The sequence below is a fragment of the Corvus kubaryi genome, unplaced genomic scaffold (assembly GCF_017639235.1).
Source record: "Corvus kubaryi isolate FWS band 111438036 unplaced genomic scaffold, C.kubaryi_AGA036_p1.0 138, whole genome shotgun sequence".
Taxonomy (NCBI): domain Eukaryota; kingdom Metazoa; phylum Chordata; class Aves; order Passeriformes; family Corvidae; genus Corvus; species Corvus kubaryi.
The window spans coordinates 3,247,411-3,266,953 of NW_024580672.1; the positions used below are offsets into that span (position 1 = coordinate 3,247,411).

The 19,543-nt window shown below is 36.0% G+C and overlaps 1 protein-coding gene across 1 annotated transcript in view; it reads right to left on the reverse strand.

Annotated features, from left to right (window-relative positions):
* The window catches only part of ADK (adenosine kinase), a 263,888-nt gene that overhangs the window by 194,298 nt on the left and 50,047 nt on the right, over positions 1-19,543 (reverse strand). Inside the window, exon 4 of the mRNA XM_042018632.1 lies at positions 7,343-7,421. Coding sequence (XP_041874566.1) covers positions 7,343-7,421 — 79 coding nt within the window. The remainder of the gene's footprint in view (positions 1-7,342; positions 7,422-19,543) is intronic.

Here is a 19,543-nt window from a genome sequence, read left to right on the forward strand (position 1 = left end):
AAGGCTACTACCCCTAAGTTTATGAAGCCATAGCAAACAGAAAATGGTTTAGAGATCTTTTTTGTACATTTTCTTGAAAGCTGGATTAAACTACTGAAAATATTGGAAACACATGTTTGCTGGGGCCACCAAGCCCATCTGAGCAGAGCTGCTTAAGGAATGAAAATGAAGCTGCCTAAGGAATATCAAGCATAAGGCCAAAACTAACTCTGAGGAATTTAACATTCTGGTCCAAATGGTTCAGAATGCACAAAACCTACCTCTCTTAGGAAAAAAAAAAAGACCTATTTCCTTTTGGGCAACAGAAAGATACAGAGTTAAATGTTCTCTGCTTCACTAAGTAGGAGCAAAAAGTTGTTTAGGGGACTCGTTTGCACTTTCTTGGAGTGTTAGTCCAGAAACAGTTTTTGGAGAAAACTATTTGTTGCATAAGTGATTTTATGCACACAATAAGCAGAACAGAGAACATTCCAAGTCGATGGCATGATTGATTCCATAAAAAAATGATAGTTCCTGCAAAGTTGCCAGCATGAAAAAATTGCAAGTATGCTTGGGGTGACCTCTCTGATAGCCTTGCCATTATCTCTGTGCCAGTTATGCATGTTCAATACATTTTGAGGCCTGCTCCTGAGCCAAGTCTTGCTTCCTGCTATGCCTCACTCTAATCTACTGCAGAGAAGTAATCCAGAAATTCTCACAAGTGAGGAAAAGATTAAATTCATTAGTTATATGCTCATTTATACAGAATGATAGGAAAGTGGGAGGAAATCACAGAAGGACTGATGGATCTCTGTGTTATGGATTTTGTAGATTACATACAGGAAGTACTGTTTAGCCAGGGGTACTTCTCAGCAAATACGTCTAAATTTAATTTTAAAAGCATGGAATCAGTTGCAATGAAGCTACTCATTTGTTTACAAGATTACAGATCATATTGTCTATAAAATGCAGTTCTGCACCTGCAAGTATTCTTCATAGATAAATTTTTAATTTTACATATTATTTTTGGATTAAGCATGACATGACCCAGTAGACATATATGTCTAATATAAACCCAAGGTTTGGCTAATTACTCACATAACAAGTAGTAAAAATTTAAAATACTTCTAAGCCTTCAGAGCATACCACTTTTTATAAACAAGCATGAATCCATTCATTTTTCAAAGCTAAATTCTCAAATTTATGAGTTCATTAGAATGCTAAAAAGCACAATCACTTTAGATTAACACAATAAGTTAATCATAGTGGAAGAATAAAAATTGGGATTAATTTACAAGACCTTGAAATATAGGCTGATATTGAAAAAAGTTCCATACTTCCCTGATGTAAATTCGAAAGTTCAATATAATTTAGCATATTATTCTCTCTTAATGTTATCCCTAATTTAAAAGTCATTCCAATAAACACTTTATTGTGTACACATACTTTAGTTTAAAGCCAAATTTCTTCAAAGTATCAGGACATAGACTTTTCCCAGAAATGTTGTATAGCCCCAAAATTGAAAGGTTACAATTAGATGGCAAGTAGTAATGCAGAAAGAAAAGGGGAGTTATGATGATTTTCTCAGGTGTGATTATAAAAACATTATTGTGAATTCCCAAGAGTATCTATATGAAAGCTTCCCAAAAATTTTAACTTACGTTTTCCCTCGATCTGCCAGTCCTACCTATTCACCCTAAAATGTGTCAAGGTACATTCTTCCAAGCCCACATGGCATCAGCAGTAATAAAACTTTTGTTGTGAGAATTTTGCAATGCGTCCAAGGATGAATAAACCATAGAATACAGGACTCTCTAGCTGCTAAGTTAGACCCACAACAATACCTAGATTGCTAGAATAAAAATAAGCTATTAAGAAATAGGACAGAAACCAAGAGCACCCATTCTGAGGATGAAGATTATGGCATTCTTTGTAAGTACTTCCAGAAAAACAAGACTGTAAATGTGCTGTTTGTTGCCAAGGTTGTGTAGTCTAAAATCCAAGTTATAAACCTCTATCAAGTTAAACTTGAAATCCAGCACTTGTGTTTGAAAGATAAAACTTCAAAGACAACTTCTTGCAGTTCTAACCTCAGCACCCTAAAAGCAAAAGAAATGCTGATAAAAATCATGCAAATACAGCCTGGTCAGCAATACTTGCCCTCTCTGCACATGTAAGCTATTTGCTTTATATACTTTAAAGTCATAAGCCCTATTAAAAGACCCAGAAGTTTTTCTCTTTTTCCTTCCACATCAATGTCTGTTGTTAGATAGACACAGGCTTAACTAAAACTATGGGAGGAAGCTGAGTAGTAGTACAATACTGTCTCCACGAATCTGAATTTAGTTTGTTGGCAGAACCCTAAAACAACACATTATTTATGAACTGCATGCAGTTACATGTATGCATATTTTATAGATTTAATATAATGGATCCAATCATTTGGAGAGATTGCAAGAGCTCAGATTAAAGCAAGATGTCACATATCATATTAGATAAAAAGCCAAAATTTAATGAGACAAGTAAAGGTCAGAGAAGCACACTGCAGTTTCAATTTGATACCCCTACACTTCTTGTTCTTAAGCATGCATCACAACTTCAAACACACAGCAAAACTAGAAGTTAGTATAAAAGGATAATTCTAATGCCAAGCCAACAGGAAAGTTAAACTTTGGTTTCTATTCCAGAAACTAAAGGATTGCAATTCAGTCATCCTCTCTAGTCCTCATTTTCCAAAGTATTATCAAACAATTTTTAGTGACTGATGCCTGATTCATTGAAACTTGATCCAGTAAAGTTATCAACATGTCCTATTGGTGGGTTAAGAAAAAAAAGTCATCCCAACAACACTTACAGTAATATAGCACCTTTAGGAGTGCTTTACCTGCATTTTTACTGATTATCTGGATTCCATCCGTTTTCTGCATTGTACTGCAGTCAGGAAAGCCTTTTTTTATTTCTTTTACCCTCCTTCCATTCTTTACATTCTGTCTCTATTCTTCCACTGAGTACTAAAGTCTCAAACAAAAAGATACTTCAGTAAGACTTTTCCTTAAGGACTTGTAAGTACTCAATCTGTCATAGTTTGGCATCTATTTTTCACAGGTAAACACATTTACACCCAAGAAAGATCAGAGTGGACAAGGAATGCAGATTGGTAAGGAAGAAACAAGGATGGGACAGTGAGGGAATGCAGAATCAGAGCAACACTGGGATTTTTATACTGTTTTTCTCCTTCCATCTTACTTACTAACTTTTCTCTTAGTTTTGTCATTTCTCTCACATTCTGTCTCCACTTTCTTCACTTCTTTCTGTCACCATTACTCTCCGAATATGAATTAGTATTTCTGAAGCATAATTTACTGTTAATTTAATCTCATTAAGGAATGACTAAACTGTTGTCTCATTTATATTTTCCATTTTTATGCCTACTACTGTCATTTCTGGAATATACCAATCACTTCCCCCCCACCCCTTTTCATATCATGAGTCAAGCCATGATAAAAATGATTCCCTAACTCTTTCCAGGATCAGTTCAAACAACTTTAATATTCCAGGAAACCTGAACATAAAGAGCTTTAGTACTGCCTTTCAATGCTTTTACATTGTTCTTGGTACTCTCTTTCACCATTTGCAGGTATTTTAAAACAAATATTATTGTACTTATAAAAATGCTTATTACACTTTTGAAGAGTATGATATTTCTGAATTTCTGCCTCTTTGTCATTTATCTTCCATCCTCTCCATGTTTACTCCAACAGTCTTCTGTATTTCTTCTGCAACAGAATAATTTTTCCTTTGCTCTTGCCTTTCCTTTTACAGAGCTTTCCCTCTAAAATATGATTTGACTCTTGCTTCCACATTTCATTTTGTGGAAATATGTCTTCTCCATTGTACATTACAAGCATTTCTACAAAAAAATCTTTTTAGTTGTCCCTCATATGTGCAGACCTTTCTCTTTTTCTGACCCTGCTGAGATACTCTGTACACATAATGTCTGCTTTGGGCAGTCAACAGGGCCAATGTTCAGCTTTCTGATTCTCACAACGTTCTTCAACTATTGTTCAGCTCTGCAGAGTGCCACACACTCTCCTTCTGCTCTGCTGCAAGACAACATTGAAAAAACACCAAGATTCCCTTTCGTACCTTACCAGCCAAATTCCTCCTTCACGGCTGCACTTCCCATCTTTCCTTTCTGTTAACACACTAGAAAAAAAAAATTCTAACTCTGCTCTTCACAGCTTAACTGCAATTCTGGTTAATTCTTTGTAAACTTCTAAAATCTTCACTTCATTTATAGTTGATGCTGCTTTAAATTTTAGTTCCAAACCCCACGATTTAAGCTTCATTTTCTTCCCAGTTTTCTTCATAATTCAGAACTTCTTCCTATTGCCTCTTCCTGTGATTACCATCTCAATTTTTTTACACATGACAAATACAGTATTTCTAAGACTTTTTTCTTTTTTTCTTAAAGAAGTTGGCTTATCCTGCTCAGATACAGAGAGACAGCATTTCTTGAGTAGATGATGCTACCTTTGCAGGTACAAAGGCAGTATCTAAAATACATGAGCACGTGTAGCAGATGATGATGTGCTCATACACCATGAGCAGATGATCACCAGATACCATGTAAGCAAGCATACAACAGGTTCATTTTTCCTTTTTAGACACGTTATCTATTCTAAAGCTTCTCCACCCATTTTGCCTTTGGGTATTTTTGTTTCAACACAGTGTTGCTTTTCTGATCCTTAAAGAAGACAACTATCTGAAACAAACAATTCCATAACCTTTTCAACCGCTTCCTAAATTCTTCCTTTTTTTAATCCAATGATTTCTTTTTAGTTGCACTTTCCCTATACACTCCTTAGTAATATACTCTTCCCACTCAGAACTCAACTTTTAAAAACACAATTTGCCAGACTTCAGAGGCCATTTGCTCATTTCCAACCATTCTACTCAGACAGTTGTATTTCACTGCAGTCAGGCTTCCAAGGATGTCTTTCTTTAACACATCATTATTTCTCATCAATTTTCAACAGCTGGAGCAAACTCTTTTAGGTTTTATCTGTCATTTTATAGTATACTTTTTCAAGCTTTTCTCATAATGTTGAGAAATCAGTAAGAGCTGCGTTCTTAGGATTTCTTCCCCACATCTTCTCGCAGAGAATCCACTTTCACTCTGAGTGTGGCTGCCTTGGCACTCTGAACTTATTTATTGGTCCTTTACTTCTCAGTCACCAGACAAGCTTCCTGAATTAGCGTTTACTTTCTCCCATTACTTTCAACAAATTAAAACATATATTTAAGTTTCTCTCTCTAAGGTTACTTACACACTTATTCTCTCCAATAAGCCGATGAATATTGCTGCAAAAACTCTTCCAAAATTTTTAATTTAATTTTTGGTTTACATTTCAACTACTTTTTTCTATACTCACTTTTTTGTTCTTCTGCTAAAGCTTACAGAATAACAGCTTCTTTCAAGACTTCCAGAATTCACTTTCTTTCCTCTCTCTCTCATCTCTCTTTTTAAAGTCTTTTAGTGATGTTATGTTATTCATGCACAACTGTTTAAGTTTCAGTCGTATTTGAAACAGAAACTAGGAGATGACAAACCTTCTGGAGACAAATACAATTCCAGATGGCAACTGGAACTGAATGAGGCTCCCAACTCTGAGCCAAGATAAAGGAAAAGTTCACTGGCAAAAACTTATCAGTGTAAGAGAGGAGCATTGACACAGAAATACCTACATTCCACTGATTTAAATTTCATCTGTTTCCTTGACTCTATATGGGTTCTGTGTACTTCATAGCATAAATATTGAACAATACCTGGACTGATAGATTAATGACAGTTAAAGAATGAAACATAGTTTACTAACAAATTAGCTGATGCCACACAGGTCACTTCAAGGAGAGACGGAAATAAAATCCTGGGCTCTTTGAACACTTCAAAGTTTAGAAACTCTGAGTCTACCAAGCACATTTGCTTCTAAACCTCCCCAATCTAAATGCAGCAACAGAAGCAGAATTCTATGTCTCTGAACTAATAAAGAGTTGCAGAAGTCCATCCAAAAAGTTCACCTCTAATCAGATGTCATGACACAGGCACCACCTTTACACCATCCTCATAGGTCAAGCAACTGATACCTGTTATCTATCAGTGATAACTGATAGATAACTGATGGAAAGTGATTCCAATAACTTGAGCTCCATTGATGAAGAGATTTTTCAAAAGTATCAGAAGCAAAAAAATTGACTTGACCACATGGTTAAACAAGCTCCGAAAGCTGACTGTATTTTAAAAACATAACCATTTCAGAATGACAACACTGTATACATTAAAACACATGCAAATCCTCTTTTTTTAATCCAAAATATTTTCAAGACATTTGGGGGTTCAGAAAATGAAAACTTTAGTAAAGAAGCAACAACTATTTTGTAGAAAGGAGCAGTAATTACTACAGTGATTTTTTTTCCTTTTTATTGGTTGGGACAGCCTTTACTAGATTATAACTTTATTTCTTCCAAATGTGCATTTAATGCTATCTGGCAGTCAGTTTTAATTATATAGGGAGCCTCAAAGTTAATAAGCTGGGATCATTAACAAGAAGGTTCTAAGTACCATTTGTGTATTTTTTAATAGAATTTTTACATCTCTCATGATATAAAAACATGCACATAGGTATATGCTTGGAAGTACTGTGACAAAAGGCATATTTTTGTTATAGAGAACCTAATATACCTGAAACCAGATTCATTATTACTGTTGTTCATCATACCCATAGCCAGAAACATTCTCGTATAAAAGGAAGTTTTACATTTCAGTCTTTTATGGACAAACTTTGAAGTTCTTACAGGTTGAATGTGGTTAGAATCACAGAACAATGGAGGCTAGACAGAACCTCTGCAAGTCTCCAGTCCAACTCACCAGTCAAAGCAGGGACAGCCTCAAATTTAGATCTGCCTGACCAAAGGACTCATCCTGGTAAGTTATGAAAATCTCCGAGCACAGAGATTCAACAGCTTCAGTGTTTAACCATTGTCATTGTGACCTTTCTCAGTGTAGGATTCCCAACTGCAGCTAGGGACCTTGTCCTCGCCTCCTCCCCTTCTAGCACACATCTTTGACAAAGCTTTTTACTCCTAGTACACTGCAGCTGTAGCTATAACCTTAGCAGAACACATGTGAAAAGACGAAAGAGCACAACTTCAAAACAAGTCACATACAACACTATCAGCATAGTCTGAGCAACAGAATCTTAAGAAGCCACTCTGCAGTGCTGAAGATGAAACAGACAATACAGAACAGATTCAAACACAACACTTGAAATTACCAATAATTCTTTGCTAAGGAAGAACAAACCTGGGCCACTTTAACAGAATTTTGAGTGGAACCACCAGCATGATATTCTACTTTGAACTTTTTCACAAGTTCTTCGAACCTGTTAAGAAAAAACAGAGAAGAAAGTTAAACTTTGCAATGTATTTTCCAAAACAAGTCATGAAGATTAGATTACATCACATTATTTGAAAACAAGAAATTCACATACATTCACTGTTAGACATGATGCAAACTGGAAGCATCTATTTAGAGTTTGTCCAAATCATAATACAAAGTATGACATCAAATTGAATTCTTCACCTTAAAGTTGCAAGTGGAGTAAACAACCGGGGGGAAAAAAATTATCTGGAGCATAAGCTTGGCTGCAACGAACTGCTAGATTGGTAAAATACATGCTTGAAGAAAAATTACATAAATTAAGATATTCAGATACTTATTCCACCTCATTAAATTTTACATTCTGTTTCCAGCTTAAGAGAGAAGATTGAGGAGATCTAGTGCCTAGTTCAAAATTAACCCAAACAATAGTGTTATACTTTAATATTTCATATGAAATAGTATATTTTGACAGGTGAAGAACTTTGATGAACAAATCTAGTAGTATGTGAGAAAATTTGGTAACAGAAAAGGTAAGTGTCTCCAGGTGAACTTTCAAATCCTTCAAGCCATACCACTATGAAAATATAGAATTCTCTGTTAACATTCAGTAGTATATTAGGTTTGAATATTAAAACAAATATTTAAACTTTCAACAGAAGTATCTACCCTCATATTTCAGATCAAAACTTCTGGTTAAGAACCAGTGTCTATAAGGCACTGTTCATTGTCTAGGAGATATGTTACATCTCTGATCAGAGGATACAACCACTTAAGAAGCAGTCTCCTCTCTACTCACAGGCTATAGAAAAGGGAACTGGAATGAGGGAGTTATGGAGACTGCAGGGAGGCTATGCACAAATGCCTTTAAATTCCAAGCACACTTCAAAATGAGTGGATTAAACAGCAGGATTGGCAACCTCAGAAGATGTTAGACTCAGAAGGAAGTACTCCAGCAAGTCAAAATGTTTACTGTAAAATTTGTTCGCAAATCTGAGGTTCAAAATTACCTCAATGACCCTAATTAATAGCATATATTTGCCTTTAATGCCTATTAACTTTACCTTCAACAAATGAACCTTGCCTAGTTAGAAGTATTCCAATATATTTCATTGTGTTTAGCATCTTTTTAAGGAGTGACACATCTGTATTTCAATAACAGTGCAAGATGAGTGCTATCTACCAACCCTACCCTTTCTCTCCTCCTCACAACCCCAATCTTCTTACATTATGTGAACAACAGCTTTCAGGAGAGATTTGTCAAATAATGACTTGTTTGTTTAAAAGGTTTTTATTTTCAATACCATCTTATTAATAAGAGCGTTTTTCTTTCTACGGTACTTTCCATTTAAAGTGTTTGAATAATGAGCTACTTACCCTAGTGAACTACCAATGGGCAGACAATTAGAAAAAATCAAGAACTAAATTACTATATATGCTTTTCACAGTTATCCACACTACTAATTATCCACCAATTCTATGTCAAGCAATTGAAACCTTAAATGATAGCAAGTAGCTGAAAGTGGGAAAAAAAATAACAAAACCCAACAGGTCTCTTAACAATTGATTTTCAAGCAAAGACAAACCATCATGAACCAATTAAGTATTTTGGCAATATTTTTTCTTTAATTTAATTACATTTTGCCTTTTCACTCAATTTGAGTATGTACTGTGCAAGTCACATGGTTATTTTTGTATTCTTGTATATCTATAAGCATGCAAGTTGATATTTCAATTCTTTTAGCTAAAGGAACTTCAGAAAGTTTCCATGGCCACTTTATTTAATAGTATACTAAAATTATAAACACTTCAGTTGAACACCTACATACACAGCTCTTAGTCTAGGTAAGTATGTGTTTAAATAGTTATCTTGCAGTTCAAATGAAGAATAAAATAGTCAATATCTAAATTTGGAGGGAAAAAAATGACAACTGCTATAAAATACCATCTGTATTATAAAAATTTCAAACTGACAGCTATGTAATCTAAGAAATAATCTGAACAAATTATTTTACAATTACTTAATACAGTAAGACAAACGATGGTTACACTATTTCAGATTGAACACAAAAAGACATAACTCCTTTGAATTAAAATGGTGAATTCAACATCTCTAAGTATCTCTTATATAAAACATAACAAGTTCATACAGCTCCAAGAAAAGTAAATGTTGCTGGTCATTTTCCATGACAAACCAGAAGGATAATATAAATTCTGTTGTTTTAATCCACAAGAGCCTGGATTGTATCAAGAATGACCTCAAAATTCAGAATGCTGATAGCTTTTTATCTTAAGCTGAACAGTCAGATGGACATTTTTCCCAATGTCAGCAGATGGCACAGGCAGCGTGGGAACACAGAGTTTGTCACTGTGTGCTGTCTGCCTGACCTGCAAAGAGAAGACTCATTCCAGCACGCCTCAGAAACACGGTGCTTGCTTTTAGAAAACCCTCCACTTGAAGGAAGGAAGTTCAACCATAGAAACTGCTCCAAGGGTCAGGAATGCTGAACAGAGCTGCTGTGTGTGCTTCAGAACTGAGCTGTTATCACACTTAGGATAATTCAAGAAAATTAGAACCTTATGAGCACGACTGAATATTATTTTTGCTTCACATTCTGCAGTTGTTGTTTTTTCAGAGTATGTCTAAGGCTGTTCTGTATCTGAGAACCATGACCCTTTTCCTGACCTAGCAACATACCACTACCTTAAATAACAGAATAATAAATCCCACAATCGGTACCATATAAAGGGGCCCCTATTTTTAGTACCATGAATTTGTCCACCACATTGAAGCGTATTTTAACAAAAGTAAGTTTGCATTTGCAGCAGCATATGTTTTCAGCTGTGATACTGCCGATCACCTCTAGCACTGACCAAAGAGGGTATGTTAATGTTTTGCTCAGACACAGTAAAGCCAATAACACTTCTGTCAGTTGCTTCTTTTCCCTTTTTCAGAAGAGAATATACTCCTAACTAAACTTGATACTGAAAGGTGAGGTTGTTCAGTAGCCTCACTTTTGACAGAATTAATGGCTATTAAAAAAAAATTATAAGGTGGTAGTAGAAGAAGCTATTATACAAAAGAACACAAACAAGAATGAGAATATAATCTTTCCACCTTTTTTTTTTTAAACAAAATACACCTCCATGCATTACAGGAGGTGGAGGCTTCTTTTTAGAAGGCATAGATTCTTCTTACATATGCCATACCATTACCTCAAACTGGAGACAGCTGTTAGAATTTCCCCCTAGTAAATATCACTGCTGACAATTTCACCCCCGTTTGCCTCTCAGACCATTCACAACCCGAGCATCACTAGCCACTTTCTCTGTGTGCTATTACTAATCTATGTGTAAACCTTACACTATTCCTTCTCATAGCACCTCTTAAAAAGCATGATTTACTGTACTGTAGAGAAAACTGCACTCACTGTAATATCCCCTCAAACACCTGCAAAGATCATCTGTGTCAGCTACCCCTCTGACCAGCTCTTGCCTCTCGCCCCAGCTCTCTCATAGCCCCTTTTCAGTCACTGCAAGCAGAAGCCACGTCTCTGCATTTGCAAGGCCCTGCAAAGTGTTATGCACTGAACACACCATCCTTCATTTGGTACTTTCAGATTTACAACAGCCTCTGGGCACAAAGCTGTCAACAAAAATAGCTTTTCTCTCACTAACCCATGATATCATCCAATGTCCAGTTACTAGAATTTTCTGTGACTATTAGCAAAAGTACTTTAAATCTTCCTTCAAACTATCTTTCACCATAATGTCAAAAAAAAGTCATCAGCAAGGCTGTGTGATTTCCCAAGGATATTCTCCAGCCTAATAACTGGCAATCCTCTCGTGGATCAATACTCGTCTCTCGTAACTTGCTTTATACACAGAATCTGAGGGTTTTGGAGCTGGGACTATCTTCTTGTTACACAGCAACAGATACATTCATGTATGGCTCACCACGGTTCCAAAATCAAACTGACAAGAAAAATAAGCACATAAAACATTGCCTACAACAAAAGCAGACAACATAAGGCAGTGCAGCTACACTAAGTAAAATTAAAGCAATTCAAGTAATGCCGTTAAGTTTTATGACGTTATTTATATTAAACTACAAAAAAAACCCCCCTTTTTAAAGAGTAAAATGGCCACAGAATACCAGCATTTAACTGTCTTACACAGAGAAGAAAAAACACTCCTGATGCATATGTCAGAAACTACTTATCTGCAAGAAATAGAGAAAAGTAATCTCTTGTTTTTCAGCAGGGTGTGTTGCCCTGGATATCTTTTGATATATCTGCTTATTACCTAAGATGTACTCAATAGCACACATCAGCAGGAGCTACACACAAATAAAATCACCTGTCAAAAGCAGCTAGAGAGGAGAGAAAAATAATTTTTGCCCTTTTGAATGCCAGATAACCAGATAATGACAGCCTGAATGTAAGACAAAAATCAGGTTATTTTGTATAACAATAATAAAGTATTTTCAGTGGATTGTATATTTGGTTTGGTGTTACAAAAATCTTCAAGACCACTATGATGGAAACCTCTTAAATAATCAGTAAAATGTTGCAAGCTGCACATAAGTCTGTAACTCCTTTTCTTTGAAGGTATGTTGGGGCTGGGGATGCAGCCATTGTTGATACCTCTAGAGAGGGAGGTAAACAAGGATTTGGTATGTTTTTAAGGTACTGGATGAATTTTAATTAGATTTTAATTAAAAATCATAATTAATGGTGATTCTGACACCTTTGCCAGATATTTATTTTTACTGGCAAGAAGCAGTCCTATTAAGACATGGCAATAGCTTTACATGTTCAGCTGTGAGGAGAACCAGACTAAAACGCTGACAGTTAGATGTTTGATCCTTTTAATTGCATTTCTTAAAAATCTACTTAAATCTTCAAATTAAGTAACTTGTGTCCAACTGCCTATGAAATCACTCCATAAATTAAAGAAAAAAGTATATAAGAGAGCGAGCATCATATTTTACAACCTGTTTTAATAATACTAAAAGCTCAGTAAAACTACAAAAACACCACCAAATATTATTTCAATTTTTAAGGAAACCCTCAAGGAATAAACCAACACAAACAACTAAATAATGCCAAACCTGCATCCTGATTGTTTTGCAGGGCATGGCAGAAGTAGTTATGCATACATCTGGACAAGCCTGTCATCTGTCACATTCTCAGTTTCATCACAGGCTGGGCCAATGCCAGAACAATGCAGGCAGCCACACCGCCAGGCAGATGGGGCACATGTTGTTGAAAGACAACCTTCCCTGGTCAATGTTAGCAGGCAAGCTGAAGCCCTCCTAATTTCATCCTAAGTAAAATCTAATTTACATTTAAGGAAAAGGTCTAGTCTTGAGAATCAAACATGATAATTAAATCAGAGAGTATCATTTTTAAACAGAAGTAGAAGGAAGAATATTTTAGAGCAAATTCTGTGGGTAAAAAGAAAAGCAATTCATATTTTTTAACTCTGAAGAGTGTACCTAATTTCTCTACCTAAATTTACAACTCAGTGTTCAAAGTTCAAACTCTAAAAAGGATAGTTATATATATTAACAATTTCATCCCTACTCTTTGAGATGTAACGAATTAAGATTGAGATACAGATAGAATTGGTTGCTCTTACTTAAAATTGAACTGAAAGAGCAAAAATCCCCTTTTGAAATGAGGTACAATCACAGAGGTACATGAGAAAACTTTATAACAGCTGCTTGGCAATGACTGACTTTATGCAGAGCTAGTTCTTCTTATTAGCTTGGCACAGAATTAAAGAGCTTGGGAATGGGTAGGGGAGTAAAGGGGGAGAACGAAGCATGCTAAGAAGGAAGTATTGCAGACAGGTTAGCACCACGGACATACAACACAACAGAAAGCTAAACTTGTTAGGAATATGACTGCCACAATTGAATAGACCAGATCATCATATTTTTCTCCTTTATTTACTAAAGTTCACAGAACGGTGACTCTTCATGGAAGCATTTGCTGCTGCAAAATAGAATTTCACATGAAGTATTTTCCTAATCACCTCATCCAAACAAACACCAAATGAAAAAAGCCAGTAATTCCAACCAGGTTAGGATTATGAGTACCAAATGTTAATATATGAAAGAAGAAAAAAATTCATAGGCAAATTGCAAGATTCATAGCTTTGAAATATTTTACCACAAATGTTAGCGAGGTTGAAAAAAATGCACTTAAATGTCAGTTTGATAAAAGCCAAAAGAACATTTTCCACATGTGTTTGCATTTAGGCATATTGAAACAAGATGGAAGAAGTAACAGTCATTCATATGTAAGGTTAAAACATCAGCTCTTAAGATCATGATTTAAAGAAATTTCTCCAAGTTTTTTTTCAGCAGGGGCAAATTTATGCAAGTGTTCTTGAAAAGCCCCCCTCTTTCCAGATTACCTGGTTATCTTCCTCCACATTATCTCAAAAATATACATGATTACACTCAGAAGTATCAGCCACAAGGCAAGTTTTTCTGTTGATATTCTACAATCGTGTAGGAAAATGAAAACAGACAAACAAACAAACTCCACAACCCCCCCACCGTATACCACTAGATTATTAAAAGATCACATTTCTGTCTCTAAACACTACAAATACATACACTAGAGATCCACAGAGCACCTTCTCAAACCTTAAAATGTGTGTATAATATATAATTACTATGACATCCCTCCATCTATTAAATTTCTATTAAAAATACTTTAAGAAGTTTCATATAAGGACAGTAATCAGGAACACTATTACAAAGAATTTCTATCAGTTCAGTAATTCACTACAACTGCATGCTTTCCTCCCACTGTCTTTTTGAAAGAACATCTTCCAAAACAACAGCTAACACTTAAATATTTTGTAGATACATCTAGGGATTTTCATCATAGCATTTGTTGCAAGACACTGTAGCCAGAAACAACTCTCTGCCCTTCTGCATAGCCAATAAGGATCAAAAGACATTGCAGGCAGGCAAAAGAATGTAGCATTTACCTTCTTCATCCTTGGATGCACCAAAGTCTGCTCTGGAGCACTAAGGAACAAGGTCATTTCCTTTGTTATTTCTCAGCAGCATTACAGCATTTTACAACATTTACACTTGCTCCTGATGTTCCCAGTATACATCTGGCAGCTTGTGTACAAGAATACTACTTCTAAAAAAACGGTCATTTTCTGTTTGCTTCTGGGAAGTAGCATGGGAAGAATATGTGCTTTATGAGACCTACCAGTAAATTTCTCATAACCAAATCTACTTGCTAACTAAACAGTGAAAGGGCAAGTTGTTTATCATATTACAATGTAGTGAACTTAATCCTTTTAACATCAGTATCTTTGATCTACAACAAACATGCCGGAACAAAAATAACACTAACTGATTTCAAAAGTAAGACTAGATTTACAAAATTAAAAGCAAATTAGAGACCATAATCCTAACTATGGAACAAATAAAAGAGACTGCAAGAGATGTTTCCGACTTGGCACAGTAGAGATCAGGTGTTAACTGTCAATAAACCTTTAGTGAATACTAATTGAAACTGCTGTTTCACAAGCATCAACTTACTCCAGCTCACATCAAAGTGAAAATTTGTTTAACTTAATAAAATATTTGCCAAGAATATTTTAATATTAAGAGTATTTAGTCATCAAGAGACCTTAGACCATATCTTTGCTACAATTTGCATTATCTAAAGCTGTAGTACAAATCATATTAAACTGTTAAGAACTGACAACTCCCCCCCCCCCCCCCAAATCCATAGGCCCACTCACACACGGCAGACAGAAATGTTGTATGTTTTACTACAGAAATTTTATAGTTTGTACTTTTATTTGTAAATACATAAAAATTGTAAAAAATGTGTTAGGTGCAAAGTTTGGGTTCTGATTCAGAGCCAATAAGATACTAGAAAGTTTTGCAGAGCTGTTTCAAAACCAAATTATAAACTGTTTCCATGCATCACTCGGATCAAGACACATTTAATCTAAGTAATATTCTCTATTAACATGAAGTCCAAAATAATGGTGACAGTTGTTAACCACAATCTAAACCAACTTTTTTTGCATTACAAAAACACGAATGGTTCGTGTCAATGCAACTGCACTGCTAAAACACCTCTATTTCTTCAACCCTTGTGCTATTTTAAATTCTTTAAATTAGTAGCCAGTTGGCACATCTAAACAAGGAAAACATTAAAAATAGATCAGGAGATAAAAGTAGACCAAGAAGACAGTAAGCATCCACTCTAAGCTCCTATTAACATGCAGTGAACTGTAATAATTTTCCTCATGAACAAATAATGAGTGCAGAAAACCCTGCTCTGAGCACAACCATCGGTAAATGCCAAGAGATTTTTCCTGTTTAGTTATCTTCCCTGTTTCTCGGTACAGCCCTGTCTTCAATATACATTTAGACAGTCACCTACTGATAGTTGGAAAAAATTTCCATGCTACTGCAGTAAACTGACTCTGATACTTACACAAGTTTTTTTATAGGTTTTTCAAGTGTTTTGACCGCAACACTGCTGTTGACAATGTAGGTATTTGACAAATTTCTAAAATGTAAAATAATTTATCTTGACTAACCCAGTCCAAGCCTTGTGGGTTAATGAGGAGCAGCACACACTGGTAATATCAGGATCATTACACTGGATTGGTTTAAAGCACTTTGTAGAGTGACCACAGCAATATGAAAAGAGGAGTTAAACATTATACACTGAAGGGTCAACACCTGCTAATAATGCAAAAATATTTATCTCAATAAGGTAAGATAAAGTATTCTCTTTTCTCTCAGTACTCCATTTACAAATCAAGAGGAAACCCAAACAGCTAAACAATCAATGGAGAGTAAAAATTATTAGCTCTAAAGGAAACATCCTTTTGCCACCAAAAAAGAGAGGAGTCTTCAGACGTATAAAATGCTTTACAAGAGGAAGATGTGTAAACAAAACAAAATAACCAAACAGATGGTAAGTGGCATTAGAAGTACCAAAGGTGACAAAAAGACATGATACTCAAGCTATTCTTAAAATCATTTCCCTTCTAGAATAGGGCTTGGGAGTCTTTTTTATCCTGTCTTTCAACAGTTCACCCTAAATATTTGCTTTTTTTTAAACAAATGAATCATCTACACTACTAAAGTCTGGAATTTCAGTAATACAAAAACAAAGCAATCAGATCAACAGCTCTGATTAGTTACTCTTACATTAGGATTTTTACTTGAGTGGTGATATTTTCATCTCCAAAACAAAGGCTCCCATGCTATATCAACATGAAACCTTCAAACCTTGAGGGAAGAGGTTGAAGGAGAGACTACAAATTGCACACAGAAAATTTTTAAAAAATTAAATATAGTCTTCAGTGGGGAGCAAAGCAAAGATACTGCTTAATCTTAAAAATAATACATAAAATTAATGAATTTGGGGTTCTCTCAAAAGCATAAGCATTATATAGCACTCCTCTACTTAGGAATCTTTTCAAGAGATTCCTCTAGAACTAGGTAATACATCCAAATTTTAGAAAGTGTATGATGTTCTGAATTAGGAAGCAACTATATTTTCCTCTCTATCTCTAAAAGGTGACTGTTTCAATTAACCTTCTTCCTCAAAAATGTTTCCCTATTATACCTACCAGGCTCTTCGTAAATTTCCAGTTTTTGAGATTTTCACATACATGATAATACAATAATAATAATAATAGTGAGTGCATGTTTATTCTTACAGGGAAATTAGTCTCCAACGTATTTTCTAGCTGAAGTTTTAGTTACTTGACAGAGTATCTCCTGCAGAGATTAGCCTATTATTATTTGCTACAGACCCTCTCCGAAAGCAAGCCCATTTTCTCCAGATGACTCATTAACAAGCACGACAGAATGAAGTGTTCCAGCCTGAAATGCCAGCAGCTAAAAATAACTCATCCCACAGCCTATGACAATTCAGTCCATCTCTTCACTCCATAGGCACAATCTCAGAGGGTCACCTTTTGGTGGGGGTGGGGGGAAATTAGCATATGCAGTGAACTGGGAAGGGCAGGGCAAGGCAGAGGGGCACCGACCTAACAGAACAAGAAAAAAAATCACAAGTTACAGAAAAGCTACAAGGGTACTGCATAAATCATTTGAAAAATCAATGTTCCAAGCATTAAAAAGGCTAATTTCACAGCAGAACAACAATTCACAGACCGAAAGGAAAAACACAAATATTTGACACAAATAAGACAACACTGAGTTTTCCTCTGAAAAAAGTAATTTTGACTTCCCCTGTCTGCGTGCACCCTGCCACTACAACACTAACAAGATGTGTTTGGTGACACCCTGTGTTACTCTTCATGCTCTTATTAGGAAGCTTATGGTCAGCTGTTAAGTTGCACAGAATCCCACCAGCTCTTTTGCTGAACAGTATTTCTGAAAAGACAGCATTTTGTCACAGGAGATGTGCATTAAAAAATTTTCCTCCACTCCCAAAAAGGCTGCAATGAAGGAGGAAGAAACTTACCTTCTTACCCTTAGGCCTGCAAAAAAATTAATATATCTCTTTATGAAATACAGAAATACATTATTGACCGTGAAATCATAGACTAGCTGAGGTAGGAAAAAACCTTTAAAGGTCAACTAGTTCAAGCCCCCTGCAATAAGCAGGGACATCTTTAACTAGATCAGGTTGCTCAGAGCCCTGTCCAACCTCACCTTGAATGGATCTAAGGATGTGGTCCTTCTCTTGACCCCTTCCAACAGGTCCATTTCCTTCCTGGGCTGAGGACCCCAGAACTGGATGCAGCACTCCAGGTGAGGTCTCAGAAGGGCAGAGAATCAGAGCACAATCCCGTCCCTTGACCTGCTGGCCACGTTGCTTTTGATGCAGCCCAGGATGCTGCTGGCTTCCTGGGCTGTGTGCCCACCATGGCTGGCTCACGTTCAGTGTTCTATCTGCTCATGACCCCAAGCCATCCTTGGCAGGGCTGCTCTCAGCCTCTTCATGCCCCAGCCTGTATAGATACCAGGGCTTGCCCTGATCCAGGTGCAGGACCTTGCTTGCATTGGGTCTTGCTGAACCTCATGAGGCTCACATGGGCCCACTTCTGGACACAGAAAATCCCACACGGGAACTCAGGAGCTACGCACCAGCGAAAGTTAATTTCTTTGTCTGGAAAGCTGCTGAAACAAAACACCTGTGCATTACTACCTGGTAATTAACTGTCTCACAGTTACCACTGATTTGATAATAACGTTTCCTTCACAAATCAATTCTTAAGGAAAGATTGAAAAAATCTGAGTTTAATTGAAAAAAGAAATGTCTAGAAACAGTATCTACAGCTGAATAATGACTCTTCAACACAAATATGTGTAATGCTTCCTATACTTCACAGTCCTCCCGTTGAGTCTCAAAGACTAGTAATTAAGCCTTTGAAATGACTAGATGTGACCGTAACAATGTTATTACATAAAATCAAGCAGAGGAACATGATTCACTTCTGCAGTTTTAAGCAGCCTTGGTCACCATTGCACACTGCTTTATTATAGAATACTTGGGTGTATTACACTAATGTTAGTGTGGCTGAACTGCTTGCAGAAACACATTTGCCCTTATGTCCAAGGCTGGCCGGTGTTTGCCACGTACAGCAATAGTACCCAATTCAAACACATTTCAAATGTAGTTTTTGGTGGGCTTGTGAGATAATCCACAGAGAGCATTATTGAGTAGAGAGCTTAAAGACAGTTTCACTATCTACAGATGGTGGGTGACTCCCCTGTAACCTTGAATATGCTACTCTGTTCACAGGCAAAGTCTTTTTCTAGCAGAAACTTCTGACTTAGTTGTGGCAATGTCTTGAATGGTCCAAAACTATTTCCCTCTCCAAAGTTTATTAATTAATTCTGTAAAAATAGTAAAAATATAAAAGCCTCCCTACAAATGTTTTCTGACATTAGAGAATACAAAAAAAAGGACACTGAAAAAACAAATATATTTATCCTAACTCTCTCTAGCCAAGAATGACTGAAGATTTTCTACAACAGAGTCATTATTTGTATCACAACTATATACAAGTCAGTAGCAATGGAAAGATCAAAAACCAAGCTGAACTGATGTAATTTACAACATTATGCCATGTAATCCT